At 32.9% G+C, this 19,433-nt stretch overlaps 1 protein-coding gene across 1 annotated transcript; it reads left to right on the top strand.

Annotated features, from left to right (window-relative positions):
• Positions 1 to 144: 144 nt before the first annotated feature.
• Positions 145 to 16,025, top strand: LOC124446414 (DDB1- and CUL4-associated factor 1-like). Its single transcript, XM_046997263.1, is given in 34 exon segments — positions 145 to 430; positions 2,471 to 2,547; positions 2,919 to 3,109; positions 3,180 to 3,249; positions 3,318 to 3,385; positions 3,594 to 3,795; positions 3,878 to 3,996; positions 4,321 to 4,422; positions 4,522 to 4,680; positions 5,257 to 5,436; positions 5,552 to 5,755; positions 5,829 to 5,918; positions 6,926 to 7,005; positions 7,074 to 7,090; positions 7,093 to 7,192; positions 7,816 to 7,921; positions 8,583 to 8,844; positions 9,444 to 9,583; positions 9,713 to 9,794; positions 10,093 to 10,193; positions 10,423 to 10,664; positions 10,732 to 10,807; positions 10,889 to 10,950; positions 11,830 to 11,896; positions 12,093 to 12,164; positions 12,270 to 12,326; positions 12,837 to 12,922; positions 13,544 to 13,628; positions 13,891 to 14,124; positions 14,203 to 14,296; positions 14,743 to 14,826; positions 15,066 to 15,139; positions 15,209 to 15,439; positions 15,508 to 16,025. Coding segments are annotated over 34 exon segments (4,245 nt in total). The 5' UTR covers positions 145 to 323; the 3' UTR covers positions 15,832 to 16,025.
• Positions 16,026 to 19,433: the final 3,408 nt, after the last annotated feature.

The raw sequence follows: 19,433 nt of genomic DNA, 5'->3' as shown, positions 1-19,433 counted from the left end.
TTTTGCCCAAAATTCAACAGCTAAGAGACTTCAAAAACATATAGTTGTCATTCACACAGGAAAAAGCTTAAACATGATCAAAACAGCATGCGAAGGTGCATAGGAAGCCGCGATACATCCGGGACCTGAATTGGCCCCCAACTCCCAGTCCCCCACAGTTTTCCATCAAATCAAGGCAATACTTCATTTAATTTGACATGAGGGGAGCAATTGCCAATACCGGTATCACCATTTACCTGCCGATACTACTGATATTAATAACGAAAGGCCGTACACTTGCAGCAGTACTTTTTGTTTAACGTTCAAAATATTAGGTAAGAAATATGTCAGTAGTCAGCGCCCTGGATGCCATTTCTGACGTTACAACTTTGTTGGAACAATGGAAGGAAAAAGAACGTCTTCATGAAAGTCCTATTGAGACTCTTGAAAGGTTAGTTATCAGAATGGCATTAAAAGTGCATTTTCAAGAATTATCATTTATATTTATATGAATCATTGCAAGGAAATCGAGAAAATTTATGTTACTGAGGGACGTGATGACCAGGGACTAAGACACGAAAACTCACTGTGGGCCCCTGCCATTTATGGGCCTTAACATGAACGTAGGAAAATCGATAATTAGGGGGCTCGTATTCATTAATGCCTGTTATAGTATGTTAATATCAAAGGATTTCATAGGAATTTAACACCTGATATAAACCTATTGATCTCAGAGAATCATGCTCTCTAAAGTCTTCAAAACAGAATCGCTGCTCACTTTCCCAAATAATTTCGTGATATTTAAATACTTACCTAACTTTGTAGTCTATACAATGTAATTTAATGTTTTAGGAACTGTACTTTTTTGATTTAGAATTCTTGTTAAATTCATTTCTGTTAAATTTGCACATGCCCCATGTGGAAAACAACTCACTTGTTGACCACGGTTAGCGCATTGAAATAAAATTATTCATTCATTCATTCATCCCTATTTGAATATGAGCCCTTCTCCCCAATTCTAATGCATATGGCCGCTTGCTTACATAACTAAAAATTATTAATATTAAAAAAGTAAAAGTAATGATAAAACATTTTATTAAAGCAATCTGCTAAAAAGTTTATATACTTAATATCAAGTTTGTTTTTGTTTTAATCCTGCAATTAGACCCTTAAAATGCTGCCGAAAACCATAACTCAAACCCTAACCATGTCCTAAACCATAATCATAACTAACCCTAAAACCCTAACCATAACCCAAACCATAACCCAAACTATAACCCTCACCCATAACCATGACCCAAACCATAACCCAAACCATATAACCCTCACCCAAACCATAACCATAACCATGACCCAAACCATAAAACTAAACCATAAACCTAACCATAACCACCCAAACCATAACCCATAACCAACCTCACCCAAACCATAACCATAACCATGACCCAAATCATAAAACCATAACCCAAACCATTACCATAACCCTCACCCAAACCCTAACCATAACCATGACCCAAATCATAATCATGACCCAAATCAAAACCATGACCCAAACCATAACCATGACCCAAATCATAACCATGGCCCAAACCATAACCATGACCCAAACCATAACCATAACCTAAACAATGTTTGGAAGACTAAAACTAAGACAAACTTTCTAATGTGGTAGTAATAAATCAAACACAAACATGTATTTTCTTGCCCGAAGAAAGCTGCTATATCATACAAGCCTGCGCTCTGCATGTAAGCGTCTCTAGTGTTTGCTTAGCTGCAGTCTAGCCAAAGAAAGATCGTCTATTCTCAATCACAATCTTTAGTTATCTAATTAATAATTTGGTCACCACTCTGGTGTTATATAGTTATGGCTATGACCATAACCATGCATAAGCTGCCAAAACATGTTTACTCTAAAGAAAATTGTTGTTCATATGAAATGCTTAATGTATATATAGGGCTTTTAAGAAATTATGGAAACATCATATTATTACTCTGATGTTGGTTATGACACACATGTTATTAACCATTTTCCAAAAAATAAATTAGTATTATCTTGATATTTGTTTAAGTGCATTGATATTTAATGTGATTTATGAAGAAAATACAAACAACAAACAAACAACATTTGTATACCGGCCAGTATTAATCCCCGCCAGGGGGGTTGACCGGTCCATGAATTTTTCTACGCCAAACGTCTCTATCTCTCGCCATATCTCTCATTATACCCATCGCCTTCATATCACTGTTCACAGCATCCATCCATCTCCTTCTCGGTCTACCTCGTTTGCGGACTCCATCAACATTCATATGCAACATTCTACAAAGAAAATGGCAGCTTTATATTAAATATGCCCATTTACTCATTTCTATTGATTATTAGAAGCATTCTTTTTTGTTTTTGACAGTTTGTATTTGAAAAAGTAAGATCCAAAAATGCAAAGAGTTATTATCAACATGAAATTTCAAGTTAATGAATGTTAATTTTTTCTAGAATTGCTGATGTTCTTGAAGAACAATATGAAGTGTTTTTAAAATCTGATCCAGACCCATTTGATGACAGAGGTCCAGGTACCTGATAGTTTTGTTATATTAGATTGTTGATAAAATTGTTAATTGCTGCACAATGTTCAAATTTATGAAAGGACAACTTTGGACAACTTAAAATTTACCTTGTGCATAATTATTTGTACAACAAGTTTATAGAATTCATATTGTTAAATTTTAGTGCAAATATTATTGTCCAACATGAAAATTTTTTAATAAATTAAGCCATAGATAAAATATAGATCATAGTGCTTCATTGTTAACTTTAAAGACATAGTCCGACAAAATAAATTACATAGGAACTTTGAAAGATTATGTACTAATTATAAGATATTTAACTCTTTTTATACACCTTTTTTATTCTGTTAACATATGGTTTTCCAACATCATTTCAGCATGCAGCAATCCCGAATCCACTTATGCGCATATTTTAAAATGTTTGAGTAAAAGTGAAGATTTAGTGGACGTTTTATTAAACACATATCTAATGACTTCTCGTTGGGACTTCAAACTATGTTCTGTTTCTTGTCGTCTTCTTTTTGATATCATGTGTTGTCTGGAAATGGAACAGATATATCAAGAAACGGTATTTGGTTTCTATTAAATTGCAAATAATTCCACATGATGTGATTCTTATTATTGTTTATTTTGTGTAGGAAGGTTTTCTATTAAGACTTTATGACTGGGCAGAAAATGGGAAAGAGCCATTACGTTCCTATTCAATGGGTAATTAATGCGCTAGGTTGACCTCAACTTTCTATGAGCTGTTTTTTATGTTTTATATAACCATATAGGACTTCTTGGTATTGCTATGGGTATGGAGGAGTTTTCTTCGGCCCACAGAGAACATAACGCTCATTTGGTAGAGATATATTTAGTAGTTTTAATTCAACAATTGATTCTTTTGTAAATTTTTTGGCTGTTATGAATTTGAGTTGTTTTGTTGTGCAAAAGAATGTGGCTCATTTTCTACATATTTATAGTTACTTTCTTGTTTGTAGAAAAATTGTACCCATCTGCAATTATAAATTCTTATTTTTGACGTTGTTTATTATTGTAAATCCTGCCAGATCCCCATAGTGATAAACCGTTTAAAGTCAGCAAAAGATTTTAAAGAAATAAATCAAAAAGCTATTGATGAATTTCCTAAACCGAAGACTGCTTCAAAAACCAAACCAAAAATTGGAAGCATTAAGAACAAAAAAGATTTTGACAGTAGTGGAAGCCTAGCGGCAACTGATGGAAAGTCCAGCTATAACTTGACTAAGAGAGGTTGGTTCATTGAACTGATAGCTTTTCATTGACCATTGAATATCCAACAAATTCTATTATGTGTGAAATCTTCATTTTTTAGAAAACAAAAAAGTTGGTCGTCAGTTAAAGCCATCGTCGTTTAAACTTTTCCCTCTTACACTTAACGCTCAAATCAGACTGATGTTACGTTATCTTACTCCTCTAGGAGAATATCAAGAGGTAGAATAACACTTTTCTTCCAGCATAAATAGATTGTCCATTTTTATGTTGGAATTTTCTGATCGACTTATAAAATTTTTACTCTATGCGCAGCTGCACTTGAAAGAAAAGATATAATTTCATTAGTAATATTCTTTACTGTAAAAAAATGCAATTTTTCTATTCCCTTGGCCTATCTCTCTTTCTTTCTTGTCGTCTCTCTCTTTATTGTTCTCAATTTCTCTCTCTTCCTCTTCTCTCTCTCTCTTTTGTTTTCGCTCTAGTCTCGTTTGTCGTCTTTATGATCAGTTTTTGTAGCATGTTGGTATTTCTTCATTTCTTTAGTTTCTACAAATATTCTTTGAGTTGGATGTACAAAGTATCGTTGCTCATTTTATAAGTGTGAAACATTCATGTGAAGATGGAGTGATCTTTCAAGCGCTTCAGGTTTAATGATTTTTTAGTGAACGCACTAAAATGATTTTAATTATAATATATGTGTATATGTAAATGTTAAATTAACATGATAACTTTTGTATTTAAAAGTATTTAACGTCATTGATGTGTCACAAGAAATTTGCCCTTGAGTTTGTCAGTAATGGTGGCATTGAAAAGCTTATTCAAATACCGCGACCTTCCACGTCTGCTACGGCTGTTTCATGCTGTTTTTATTACCTTGCGTACGTCGAAGACGCCTTGGAAAAGGTTAAAAAATACAGCGATAATTAACATGACGTTTTCTACGTAAGGAGAGAACCATTATTAAATGTTGTTGAAAGAACGTTATAAAGTAAATGGTTTGAACCCGGGAGTATCGTTACATGTTTGTAAATGTAGATCGTCCAGGTTGGTATAGCCCTGAGAAGGACTATTTTTGACTCTGAAGATGACTACCGCTAAGGTTGTCGAAACGTCAGTCAACAACAACAAAAACAGTCCTTCTCAGGACTATATCAACTTGGACGATCTACATTTACAAACATGAAAGAACTTTGTTGTTGATTTAGCAAAACTGCGAAAGCTTCCCAGGAAAACTAAAATAGCATTTTAACTTTTTAAAAAAATAACAAGAAAAAAGTTATTGCTTTATTTACGTGTATAAGTTGTTTTTTGTGCTATTTGTGATATACTTATTTCACAAATTTTTTGTGAACGGCGAAAATAATTAAGCTCTAGTGAAAGTTGATACATTGTTGTGCTTTTCCTAATTTTCAAAGCATTCATCATCAAAGAATAAATTTTCCATGAAAATATTTGCAGCGTTTTTACATTTTCTTTTAGATTTGTGTTTTACCACCTCCAGTGTTGTCAGACGTAGTCAAATACATTTTATGGTTAATGGAATTCTCTCACTTCTCAGGAAGATGTTATGCAACGATATTTTTTTCACAAACTTTTCCTTTTTATGCAATTCTTTCTTTATTTGACAGTAATGATGGATTAAGGAAATTAATCAATATGGTTCGTTTATATTTTCATAGTACAGTCCGATTCATTCGTGTTTTTCTTTAATATGTTTTACATTAATATGATGATTCTACTCTTACTTCAAGTGCTCGGATATGTTTATTTTTAGTTGAGTACGTTGGAAATCTTAACGGAATCAAGCGAAGTGTTGAGCGACGATTATTTATTTGACTGTCGTCAAACTGTAAAACATACGTGTTTGGCATTGAGAAGATATTTTGATTCGCATGTTGCTTACAAAGCAAATGCTTTAAAAAGATCACTTGCTATGAACAACGGTAACACATCACCTCCACCAACTCCTGATTATAAGGTGAAAGGATTTCTACGTTTTCATTATTTTGTTTTGATGTAGTTGGTAAGACATTATTTTCTATATTTTTTAGGCCATAACTATCACCCATGTGAGTATGCTTGAGAATATTGATCTGCTTTTGGAAAATTCTCACGTCATAATAAAGTGGCCGTCAATTGATGTAAGTCATGAATGCATCGTAGAAAAATCTTTATAAAATGTATTGAATGGGAAAATTGTGAGTGAAATTGTGTGCGGTCTTATGCCTCGCGATACCCGGAGACAGCTGAGCATTAGAGGGTGACATGTTAACGTTTTGGTAGAAGATGTCGATTGCTGCCACGCTATCTTACTTGGGGATGTCAATAGCTAGCTTCAGCCAGTGCTGTAGATAGAAGTGGAGGGGCGCTTGAGGGAGGAACCCCCCTTCTACCTTTGAAATTGGTAATGTTAAAAGGGCAGTATTGACAAAAAAGTCAAGAGAGCCCCCATCTAATAAATTTAGTTCTACAGCACTAGCTTCAGCCTATCAGACCACTGAAGTGTTAAGCAGGAGAGTGCCGTCTGGACTTATTAGCCACTGCAACTTAGCCTCCGTTGCTATTTGACAGTTAGTCCGAAATAGGTGCAAGTTGACCCAACAGCTCGTTGTTGACATAGCCATAAACTCGGAGAGTTGATAAAGTCGACTGCGCATACTCAGATGATTTTTCTAATAAGTTGTCATCGAGTGAACAACTTACTCTCTGAGCAATGCGAAAAGGTGTAGGGACTGCTCGAGTTTTCATTTTTATATTATTGGCTCATTGTGTATTATCTCCAGCTTGTTTCAACAAATGTATTTTCAAACTTGTTTGTTCAATCACCGGCATGGTGTGCTCCCACCATTCGTAAAAGCAAAGTACAAATGAATAAAGCTATGAAACGTTTTGTGATTGATGGACATTATGAGTCAAAAGGCCGTGTTTTTTAAACTTAGCTCTATCATTGGATTCTAGTTGTGATTTATAGAGTAGTAAAACTTGTTTTAAGGTGATGAAATTTGTATAAAAATGTCGGTATTATTTTCTCAATAGATCATGATGATTTAAATTACAAGATTTATGTGCAGTTTTTATCTAAACTACCAATCATTGCTTTGTTGAAAAACATGTATTGTCTCATTGACCTTTCTGGCGTATGTTATAGATGATGATAAATTTACAAGGAATATCACTGCTAATACAAATTGTTTGTCTTTCTTCTGAATGGAGTAGTTACACTTCTCGGTAGGTAAAAAAAACATTACGTTGGAAGCATTACAAAATCAGGTAATGAGAAAATATGACATTTTTAGAAACGATGTTACCCGATTAGCTTGGATACTTTAACAGTACTTACGGTTTGTGTTGAGACACAATTAGCCCTGATTGAACCTGTTACATTACCTACTGGAATTACTGAAATCGGTATACGGTTAGTAAGACTTACCTGTATTTTGTCATCACCATCAAGTCTCATGAGAAATGCCTCTCTTGTAACCTACCTGTATTTTTTGTTACATATATATATATATGTTATTACATTATTTATTTATTATTATTATTATTATTTTCATGTTTATTTATTCCATTATTATTACATTTATTATTCCATTATTCCATTATTTATTCCATTCCATTTATTCCATTATTCCATTCCATTCCATTATTTATTTCATTCCATTCCATTCCATTCCATTCCATTCCATTCCATTTATTCCATTTCCATTGTTCCATTCCATTCCATTCCATTCCATTCCATTTATTTATTCCATTCCATTTATTCCATTCATTTATTTCATTTGTTATTCATATTTTATTTATTCCATTCCATTTTTATTTATTTTATTTTTATTCCATTGTTTATTTGTTATTTCATTTTTTATTTGTTATTACATTTGTTTATTTGTTATTTCATTTGTTTATTTGTTATTTCATTTGTTTATTTGTTATTTCATTTGTTTATTTGTTATTTCATTTGTTTATTTGTTATTTCATTTGTTTATTTGTTATTTCATATGTGTATTAAGTTTTTTTGTTATGTGTCTACACCCTTAGTGTATTGCTACGAGCCGCTGAAGGTGATCTTGTTGCAGACGCTGAAGTTCAAAAAGCTGCATTACTTGTTCTATGCAACTGTGTTTGTGCTACATTTAAACACAAGGTAAATTATAAAATTCCTTAAAATTGCGATTGTTTGTCAGAACTTTGTAAATCATAAAATTACAATTGTCATTTAGTAATGTTAAGGGCTTAACAGCATAATGATAATATTTAGGTATATAATTTATATCAATTGTATGTTGTGTTATTGTAAACAAGTCAGTCAGCGAATAATTTTTTCAATGTTATTTTAAACAATTGGTGGAATAAATTTTTTCGCAGGTTCCCTTTCCTTTATACTTGAAATCGATTAGCAATTTTTCTTAAAATATGGAGCACTGTATTGAGCAAAACTATCCAATTGTATGCAATCAAGTTCGGAATTTGGTGCAATTTATTTCATTTATTTATTTTCACAGTTATAATTAAATCATATCAAGTCAAACATTACTTTGAATTTGCGTAAAAACTTTTCTAATATATCTTGCAAAAAATTGTATGTTAATCATAATTGAACTTTAATAAAAACGACAAGTTTTTTTTAAATAAATATGTTTATTTTAAAAACTTGTCTTTTTTATTAAATTGCGCATTATCAAAAGTGATTTTACGCAGTTACGATAATTGAACTTAATTCGCTTAGCGGCAAATGTCAAATGTGTTATTTTCAAGATTTAGCTGTTGTACTCTTTACTTCCTTAGTCCTATAAATTTTCCTTCAGGTTCCAACTCACATCTCAAATGACCTTAAAACTTCAAAAAGAAAACCATCAAAAGACAATATTCAACAACAATTATGGAATTGTGTTCGCGCTTATAACGGTATTCGGGTTTTACTTACTTTGACTTTTATAAAAACACCGATATCAGATGCAGACAACATTCGCGCTTTGGCATGTCGTGCTCTATGGGGACTGGCAAGAAGTGATGAAATCCGACAAATAATGAGTAAATTACCCATGTTTCATAGCGGGCAGTTGCAACGTAAGTAAATAATTGTATCATACTAAACAGTCTTATATCAAAGCAAAAGGTTATTATTTTATAGCCAGCGCTACTTTCGGTGAAATGGCATGCTTATGATTGACTCAGAAACATTTTTGACGATGCAATATATGTAATTCTTCGACAAAATGTAAACAAATTTCTAAAAGCAAGTAGCGAAAGTTATGTAAAACGCAAAAGGCGAAGCAAAAAATCATGTACAAATATAGAAGTCGAAAAAAAAACACTGGGAATGTGAGTTCTATCTTCCCGACGACACATGAAAGACGATTTCTTTTGTGTTGACAAAAATTTGTGAAGTAAAAACTAACCTTTGAAAAATAGCAAGGATGAGAAAAAAAGTGGCTTCGTTTCAGGTCAAATATAATGCCATAAAATATACCTTTCGTTAACCTTGCTTGCTTGGTCTTTACGGAGAAATATCTTACCCCAGTCTTTTAGTACAAACCTTGCCCTACGGCTCGGTCCGAACACGAAAATCTCAGTTCGATATTTATCCGGAAAGACTTTTTAAAAATAAGTTGAAATAAATAAGTTTTAAATAAGTAGAAATGATTTCTTATATGCATCACTTATAGTTTTAATGCGAGAGCCCATACTTCCTGATAACGTTTCGGAACATCGAGTATTTTGTAAATACGTTTCAAAACTATTGGAGAAAGTTCTCGGAAAAATCATCAACACTGCTTCATACTTAACTCTAGGAAAAGTTAACAAGGTAGGAACTTTTTAATTGATAAGCTAATGAGATAATGTCGCCCAAAAATCTTGTTGTATCTTTTTACTTGATTATTTATTTTTAAAATTAGTCGTTTGCAATGTTAAAAATTTGAATTTATCTGTTCAGGCTGATGTGGTTGCTCAAACAAAAATCACTTACTCCGACCAAGAACTATTAGCTTTGATATACAGACATTTGAATGAGCGAGGTAATGCATGGGTTCTGGTGGAGCCGTATTTTTTTGTGAAATGAATGAATGTAAATATTTTAAATATTTATGAATACAATTATTAAATATCAAATATTCACCTTAAATATTTTAAAAAGATAGTATGGAACACATTTATTTGAGACTTTAACTTTTTAATTTCTTCATTAATATGGTCATAAATATTTATACATATTATTTAGTCTCTTATTTTATTCTGAAAAGTAACTTATTGAGAAGAAATGAATTAAATCATTTTATTGTGTTGCTATGTACTTTTTATGCTTGTGTTATTTAGGGTTAAAACAAACAGCAGCGACTTTGTTGAAGGAAACAAAATCATCAATGAATAAAAATTGTTCAAAGTCGACATTCGTATCATCTCCAGCGCAAAGAAAGGTTGTCTGAATATGTTTAAAGAATTAATCAATGATCTCTCGTCCAGAAAATGCAGAAAATTTACCCAACGTTGCTAATCGTCTGCGTGACTGTATTCTAAGCACTACTTTTTCTCTGTTCATTCAAACCTCTTCGTACAAGCTATTGGTCTTTTTACATATTTTTGTAGACGTTAGTCTGAAAATGTATTATAAAGGATATGATCAATGATATTGGGAATTTTTGTTAGATTCGTATTAATGTTGCTCGGCCGAATGTTTATGACTGTCATACAGTTTGTAATTCACCCGGAAACTCCGTCGTTCATCGTTTTGGATCATTCCTTTCACCACAAATGTCCAGATCCCAACGTCCGAACAGCAGTACATCCACTTCACCTACTTTGGATAGCATAGTAGTGCAGTATTTAAGAAACCAACATGAAAAATGCTCTCATCCTGTCTCTGTTTGTCCACCTTTTTCTCTCCTAAAGTATGGATACAATAGAAACACTTCTTTTAGAAAACATTTGCTGATTTTCAGTATGTTTGTATTTTAGGCCACATCAATGTCCACAACCAAAAAAACGTTGCCATGCGTCAGTGAACATTACTACAAGACTCGCAGCTAAAAAGGTAATTTACATGTCGAAAACAATATGTAACTGTTGAGAAATTAATATTGTGAAATCTGTAGTATTATTTATGTCTGTTAAGGCACGAACTGATTATGGTGGTTATGAAGGAAAGAAATTGAATTGTAGATATGTTTATAGTAGGTAAGCTATTGGGTGGATATTTGCATAGTATGTATCTCTTGGGGTGTATATCTCTGCTAAAGGTAAACTACATGTTATAGTTAGGTAGACTACATCATACATGTGTCTACAGTAGGTAAACCATACAGTAGATCTGTCTACAGTAGGTAAACCATACAGTACACATGTCTACAGTAGGTAAACCATACAGTACATGTGTCTACAGTAGGTAAACCATACAGTACATATGTCTACAGTAGGTAAACCATACAGTACATATGTCTACAGTTGATAAACCATACAGTACATATGTCTACAGTAGGTAAACCATACCAGTACATATGTCTACAGTTGGTAAACCATGCAGTACATATGTCTACAGTTGGTAAACCATACAGTACATATGTCTACAGTTGGTAAACCATACAGTACATATGTCTACAGTAGGTAAACCATACAGTACATATGTCTACAGTAGGTAAACCATACAGTACATATGTCTACAGTTGGTAAACCATACAGTACATATGTCTACAGTAGGTAAACCATACAGTACATATGTCTACAGTTGGTAAACCATACAGTACATATGTCTACAGTAGGTAAACCATACAGTACATATGTCTACAGTTGGTAAACCGTACAGTACATATGTCTACAGTAGGTAAACCATACAGTACATATGTCTACAGTAGGTAAACCATACAGTACATATGTCTACAGTAGGTACACCATACAGTACAGATGTCTACAGTAGGTACACCATACAGTACATATGTCTACAGTAGGTACACCATAGGTAGAGTGAATATGTGTAGAGTAGAATCAAATATATTGGTAACTAAAAGAGGGAACAAAACATGGTGATATGGAAAATTGTAAAATTTTTGTTTCTCTAAGATTTCGTCCTCTTCGAGTGCTGAGAGTCTTGGATGAAGTATGTTACTACACTTGTGCGTCGTTTTTGGTAATACTGCCTTACGTATTTCTATTTTTTTACTTCTGTATTAACGATAAAAAACGAGAGAAGTCGAAATTTCTGTGTAACTCTAAGAAATATTAGTACTAAATATTTTTCTTATGACGCTTATGCTATGCTAAGGTAGTTTTCTTGCCTTTAGAGACCATTTATATGACATCTGGTTTTTTTATGTATTGTTTAGCCAAACACACCAGATATTTTCATTGGAACACAAGCTGGAGAGATAAAAATATTTAATATTCGAACGGGCGAAGTAGACAATTATTTCTCTAATATTTTTTCATTCTAAATGAAATTTATTTATCATGAGATTGACGTATGACGGCTTTGAATCGATTTTTTTATATTTTTTATATAGTGTTTGCGATCTCATAACTGTCATCGCTCCATAATTTCATCGTGTATTGCATCAATTGTATGTTTTGTTTTATATCATTTATAGTAATTGTAAACATTTTATGGCGCCTGAATTATTTTTTAGTAGCCATTTTAGAGCTATAACGAATGGTGGATCCTACGTTGATTGAATGAAATATTGAAGTTTTGGTTTAATTTAAAAACATTTTCATATTGTCGTGAACGTTGTTTTGGTGTGGATTTTTTAAAAATAAAATCTTGTATTTAATCTAAATGTAAATACAGGCTGTCCCAAAAAGAGTGTACTTTCTATTGAAATCTGACGTTCAAATTTTCGCTTTAAAGCTGCGTTGTTGCATTTATCTTTGTGAGAAATTTTCTTTATTTTTGTCGTGGTTATTTTGACCAATTGGGAAGTAATAATTTTTTTTCTTTATTCACTCGTTTCAATTCCAAGGTGGTTTCGGTGCATACTTTTTGGGACACCTTGCATATACAAATTGAGGTGTTTTGATTTATTTTGACATACCATGCGTCAACCGACTTATTAATAATAATTTTTTTCTAGGATGGTAAACTATTGCTCACATCTTCGCCTTTTGGAAGCCCGCAGTCGTCATTATGGTCTGTGGGTTCAAATAACTTGGACATGAGGTGTTGGTTCAACTGCATTAAATTAACTTTGTTTACTGTGATTATAGAGACTAACATAGCATATCCATCCTTTATTCTTCCTTTGCAAATATTGCGGTGTTCAAAGAGTGTGGCATAGCATATCCATCCTTTATTCTTTCTTGGCAAATATTGCGGTGCTCAAATAGTGTGACATAGCATATCCATCCTTTATTCTTCCTTGGCAAATATTGCGGTGCTCAAAAAGTGTGACATAGCATATCCATCCTTTATTCTTCCTTGGCAAATATTGCGGTGCTCAAAGGGTGTGACATAGCATATCCATCCTTTATTCTTCCTTGGCAAATATTGCGGTGCTCAAAGAGTGTGACATAGCATATCCATCCTTTATTCTTCCTTGGCAAATATTGCGGTGCTCAAAGAGTGTGACATAGCATATCCATCCTTTATTCTTCCTTGGCAAATATTGCGGTGCTCAAAGAGTGTGACATAACATATCCATCCTTTATTCTTCCTTGGCAAATATTGCAGTGCTCAAAGAGTGTGGAAGCAATTAATTTGTTTAAAAATGAATTGTTTGAGCTAAGTTTGTACACTTCACTGTCCCAATGTGTTGTTTTTTTACTGTGATATTTTTTATAGGCTGTCGTTTCCTGACGCAAGGCATGTGAGATTTAGCAACCAAAGTCTATCTAAAGTCATTGGAACTCGGGGATCTACAGCTGAAGTGGGTCTAACAATAATTTAAGGAATGCCCCTGAATAAATTTCTGTCTTGTTTTGTCATTATTTCGTTTCATTGGCATTTCAATTTAATTCAGCAAATCTGTCTGTATATTTGTGTATACTTTGAAAATTATTTTAAACACCTTTGTGAATAACAAAGTTCTTTCTATTCTAAACACCTTTGTGAATAACAAAGCTCTTCTGTTTTATTTCGTAAAAGTGCATTTAATGTTTTTAAGTTGTTATTTCTTAATACATTCCTAGATTTATGATCTTGCTGCAGGACAGAAAATCACAACGTTATCCGATTCAAAAAACAGTAATAATTACTTGAAGAATATTGCCACATTCAACAAAACAGACGAGCTTATATTAAATGATGGCTTGTTGTGGGATATTCGGTCCGCCAATATTATTCATAAATTTGATAAGTTCAATAATTACGTCAGTGGAGTATTTCATCCATCCGATTTGGAAATCATTATAAACTCTGAAATCGTATCCTTTAAACTGTTCCTTCATGAATGTTTCTGATGAAGATTATTAGAGGAAAATCTTTTCTTAACTTTGACGAAGTGGGATCTTCGATCTTTTCATCTTCTTGATACTTGTCCATCATTAGATCAGTGTCAAGTTACATTCAACAACCAAGGAAATGTCATATTTGGAGGTAAGTGTTCTTATATAAATCTTAAAATGAGATCAGCCAGATTATTTCAGTGTGTTTGAAAAGTTGCCTTTACTTTGGCCAGCGTTCATAACAGGCAAATCAGTCCCAACTTCCCAAAAGCTTATTAAGATAAATTATAAATAGTTCTGACTCGAACTTCGATGAGACCCAGATTTCTTGTTGTTTGTTTTGGCGAGTTCTTGGAAAAGAGGGCAGTCAATCGAGGCCAACATTTTGTCACCACAAAGGTGAAAATAATGCTCTGCTTGACCCCGAGGCTTTGATTTCATTCGACTGTCTTTTAACATCCGGCTGACTGCAACAATCAACCAAATTTCACAGTGTGAGCTTGGGATATAAACATGGTTATAGAAAACCCCAGTTGAACGCCAGACTTAATCCTCACTTTCAGTGTCAGGTATTTTAGTATTAAAGATTTTTTACAGTGAAACATGCTGTACAAGCTGAAATAATGGGACAGTTTGAGTCGTCATTCAAAACAATCGATTCAACCAACTTTCAGCAGATTGGTAAGAATTTTTATTGTTAAATAAAATACAAACGATTGATCAAGGTCACTTTTTGTCAATACTTTTTATTAGAAAGAAAAGTCTATATTTATCATTAAAAAAAGGGAAATTTGTGCAAAGATTTTACTAGGTTTTCATGCACGACACGGACATTTTTTGCACAATTATGCCCACTAATCTTAATCATACGTTTTCTTGTGATGTTTTGGTTTTCATAGAATTACTCTATCATTCTATAGCAACATATGATGTAAAGAAACCTATAAATAACTTGGCTGTAAACTGCTCTGATACAATTGTGGCTATTGTTGAGGTAAGAACATATAAAGCATATTTTATAGAAACTCTTTGTCATATACTTTCTGGTCGGTACTTACTTTAGAATCAAGGATTCGAAGATGCCAATTTCGAAAGTATTTGTCGTCTTTATGAAATCGGTCGCATAAAATGTGAAGAAGGAGATGATGATGATGATGATGATGATGATGATGATGATGATGATGATGATGATGATGATGATGATGATGATGATGATGATGATGATGATGATGATGATGATGATGACTATGATGATGGTGTTAATGATGATGACGACGATGATGATGATGAATTGGTAAGTTTATTACTTTGTACTCTGCAACCAATCTCTAGTTAAAAAATGACATCACCATATCATTTTAGCAGAGTGAAGATGAAGTTGATGATTTGGCTGACTTTATTGTTGATGACGACGACACTGTACTAAGAGACCTGGGTGACGTATCAAGACAGAATAGTAATAGTGAGAATGATAACAGATTACTTGATTCATATCATGAAAATAATACTATCAATAGTCATATGTATGATGATTTGGGTGACATCATTAATGGTGACATAAGCAGCAGTGAGGACAATGACGTGATGTTCAACAACAGTGACAGTGAACTTGATGCCAGTATGAGATTTTTTCTTGCTCATTCCAGTGATTCTACTGATTTGTCGTCCTCTGAAATGTCTGATTAAATGATGTTTTTGAAGTACATTTTCACTCACACTGTATTTATACACTAATTTCAAGATTCTTGGATATTGTTTAATTTCATGTTCACTTTAAGAAGTGTTACTTAGTATGCTAACATAAAGTGGATCAAGATATGTTTGTCCACCATCTTATTTTACTGAAAAATGTACAGCAATCAAAACTAATTTCAACATGACAACATGGCATGTTTTCCATTATATGTACTGATGTACACGAAGTGTCGTGCTTTCATGAAGACAGGTGAATTACAATGAAGGTTAAGATAACTTATTAAGGTCCAGTCTGAGATGATAAACACCACAATCAAAACACTTTCGACAACAACATGCAATATGCATTAATTGTTTGATACTCCATCGATCAAAATGACTAATAAAAGAAATGTCGTCATATCTTTATAAAACAAAAACGAATTGGATAATTTTAGTCGTGAGAGTGAACATGTCAAGCTCTCTTATTGACATGGTGAAATGGCTTGAGTTCCCTTGAACGACTTAATTAAGTATAAATATAATTACTGAATAGATAGCCCCGACCATAAGTAAAGAGCATAAGTAAGAGGATAAATTTTGCTAAACAGAATTCCAGGATAAACTGAAGAGCAAACCCTGACGGTCAGTTCTACAAGTTTAAAGCCGTATGTGAAATACGTAAAAACTTTCTTGATTTTACATTGTCGATTATACATAAACGAACATTGTCAAATTTTACTATGCTTTATTTTGGCCTTACACCCCGAAAATGAATCTGATAATTATTTTCGGACCTGTGTATTCTGTTAAAGACACTGCAATATTGCTAAAATTTGGATTTTTTTTATTTTTGTATAAAAAGTAAATCAAATAATAGTTTACAAAATTTTAAGGCTTGAACAATGAATACTTTTAAAGATATGAAGGTTAAAGTTTAACATTTTAAAGTTTAGTTGAGTTAACATAAATGGTTACCGTACATATTGAATATTTCAGACGAGCTAACGACGGAAAAATGTCGTGTCGAAATAATTGCATTCTCGAGCTCCAAAAACGACGGGATGTTCTTCAGTTTTGGGCACAAAAACGACGTTTAGTTGTCAAAACGATTTTTCTAACATAAAAGTGAAAATTTGTGAAATTGCATGAATTATAGCCTTTGGCATGAAAGTGTGTGAAAATGCAGACTATAGTCTTTGGTGTGAAAGTGTGTGAAATTGCAAATACATAGTCCCTTGCATGAAAATGTAATGAAATTGCAAAATGTAATGAAATGTAATGAAAATTTAATGAAATTGCAATGGCGTGAAATTGCAAATATAGTCTTTGGCATGAAAATGTGTGAAAATGCATGAACTATAGTCTTTGGCATGAAAATATGTCAGTTGTTTGTTCATATAATAATGATGGGCCCCATTGTTATATGAGCCCACCTGTAGGTGGTCAGCTGATAATCAAAGATGATCCACTCTGCACTAAACAATCTTTAAGTGATGATATAACTGAGGTATTGAAGTCCCTTTTCCTTTCCTCGAAGTTGTGTATATAATATATCTACTTTCAACTTCATATCAACTTCAACTTCACTCATATCATGCTAAAAGTATATGGATATTAGATATTGTCTATAATTGCTTGTTGTGAAATTATTAAATTTCTGTTGAAACAATTATTTTAACAGCTAATTGATTCATTATTTGTATTATTAATTATATTATCAATTATATCATTAATTATATTATTTCTTTGAAAGTATTGTAATGAATGTAATTAGTTTTGGTTATTCTGACACAAGTAACATTGTATTGCTTCTTTCATCTTCATATTATGTACTTATGTTTGCTATGTACTGTGTCTGTGTTTTTCTACATAATTTAAATATAGATAAACCGTTTATTAAGATTATAAATTGTGTTATGTGTATAGATAGTTTTAATTAAGATAATATTATAATACTGCTGTAATCATCACAATAAATGAATAGATTCTATCTAGTTTGGACAAATGATAGTTGCTGCAAAAGAATGGACAAATATCAAAATAAAAACTAATGTAATATGAATAAGGGGGTGTTTACGTGAATCCGGAATGACTTTCAATCCCGATCGAAACGTGATGTCAATCCGTGTTTACATGAAACTAATTGTTGTTTTTCTTCGCACTCATTTTAACCCATTTAGCCTCTTTATTTGCTTACGAGCTTCAATTTGCCGGAAGACAATACCCATGCCACATGCGTGCTTCGTCATTAATCACAATATCATTCCAGAATGAAACTCAATTCGCGTTTACATGAGATAACAAGTAAATTTCGATCCGGAATGAAATTTCGATCCGGAATGAAACTAGGAATGAACTCGATCCGGATCGAGTTGTGACTCATTCCGGATTCATGTAAACATGCAATAGGATTTCATTTAAAGTGGAATGAGTTCATTCCGGATCGAAACTCATTCCGGATTCATGTAAACACCCCCTAAATTATGTTACTGAATGATATTTTAAATTTGATGCAGACTGATCTATAAAATCACTGGAGTGGTGATTCACGGGGGGTTAACAAAGTATGTTACACGACGAGATTGAAGCAGTGAACTCCATCTATATATATCTGGAATGATAACGACAATACATTTTATAGATATAAAATTGAAGCCAAAGTCCTAGTCTCTTGCGCGGTTTGTACGTCAGTTCCAGTCCTTCAAAGTCGAATATTCACGCGGTTTGTACGTCAGTTTCATTCCCCTGAGTGCCAAACATACACGGCCAATATAAATTTGAATACAAATTGCAAAAGCATAAACATATAAACAACATCACGACAAACAACACACGAGGCCAACTCTTCGCAAAGATTATTTTTACAGCTGAAACTTTACTACAGAGAGTTCGTTTTAACTTACAACTTGTAACGAGGAAAAGCCAACTGAAAATTACACTGTTTGCTAAAAAGACAATACAATAGAAAATATGACGAAAAAATATTCAAGCATAAATTTTTCTTTCGTCGGAAGGTAAACTTTCAAACGGAAAACAAAAAAGACAGTGTTTGTCTTTTTTGTCATTTAAGTGGATTTAAAGATCTGTTTTTCCGAATAAAAAAGAAACTTGAATATCCAGTTTCATAAAAAATATCGAGTCTATAACTCGCATTTTTACTTTTTACAGAGCGATTGTATTTTTCATCGATTTTGATAGTGCTTGAAACTTGAAATACTAAATGGTTGTCATCTCGATATCAATAATTGAATATCCTTAAAGACTTTGATATGTTTTAAAGGAAAACCGCAGCGTAAGAGCAGATCGACTAAGTTCACCTCATCTTGCTTCTCGATTTATCTTTTTGATTCACTTTCCGTGAACCTTTTCATTACAAACATTTCGTTATTTTTACGCTCTGATCAAGATCCGAACTCTACCATTACCAAGGGACAAATGATTTTAAAAAAATAAAATGAACACGCGAGAGACTAGAGCCTGACGTGTGATGACGAATGATGACGACAAATATTTTTTTGGCTTCAATTTTTAGCTTCGGTTATCATTCCAGTTATTCAAATGTCGAGTTCACTGGATTGAAGCTGTGTTAATTGAATACATGGTAGTATGGT

The sequence above is a fragment of the Xenia sp. Carnegie-2017 genome, unplaced genomic scaffold (assembly GCF_021976095.1).
Source record: "Xenia sp. Carnegie-2017 unplaced genomic scaffold, XeniaSp_v1 HiC_scaffold_22, whole genome shotgun sequence".
NCBI lineage: Eukaryota > Metazoa > Cnidaria > Anthozoa > Malacalcyonacea > Xeniidae > Xenia > Xenia sp. Carnegie-2017.
The sequence above is the reverse complement of the archived record's forward strand: the minus strand, read 5'-3'. Positions and strand labels throughout refer to the sequence as shown.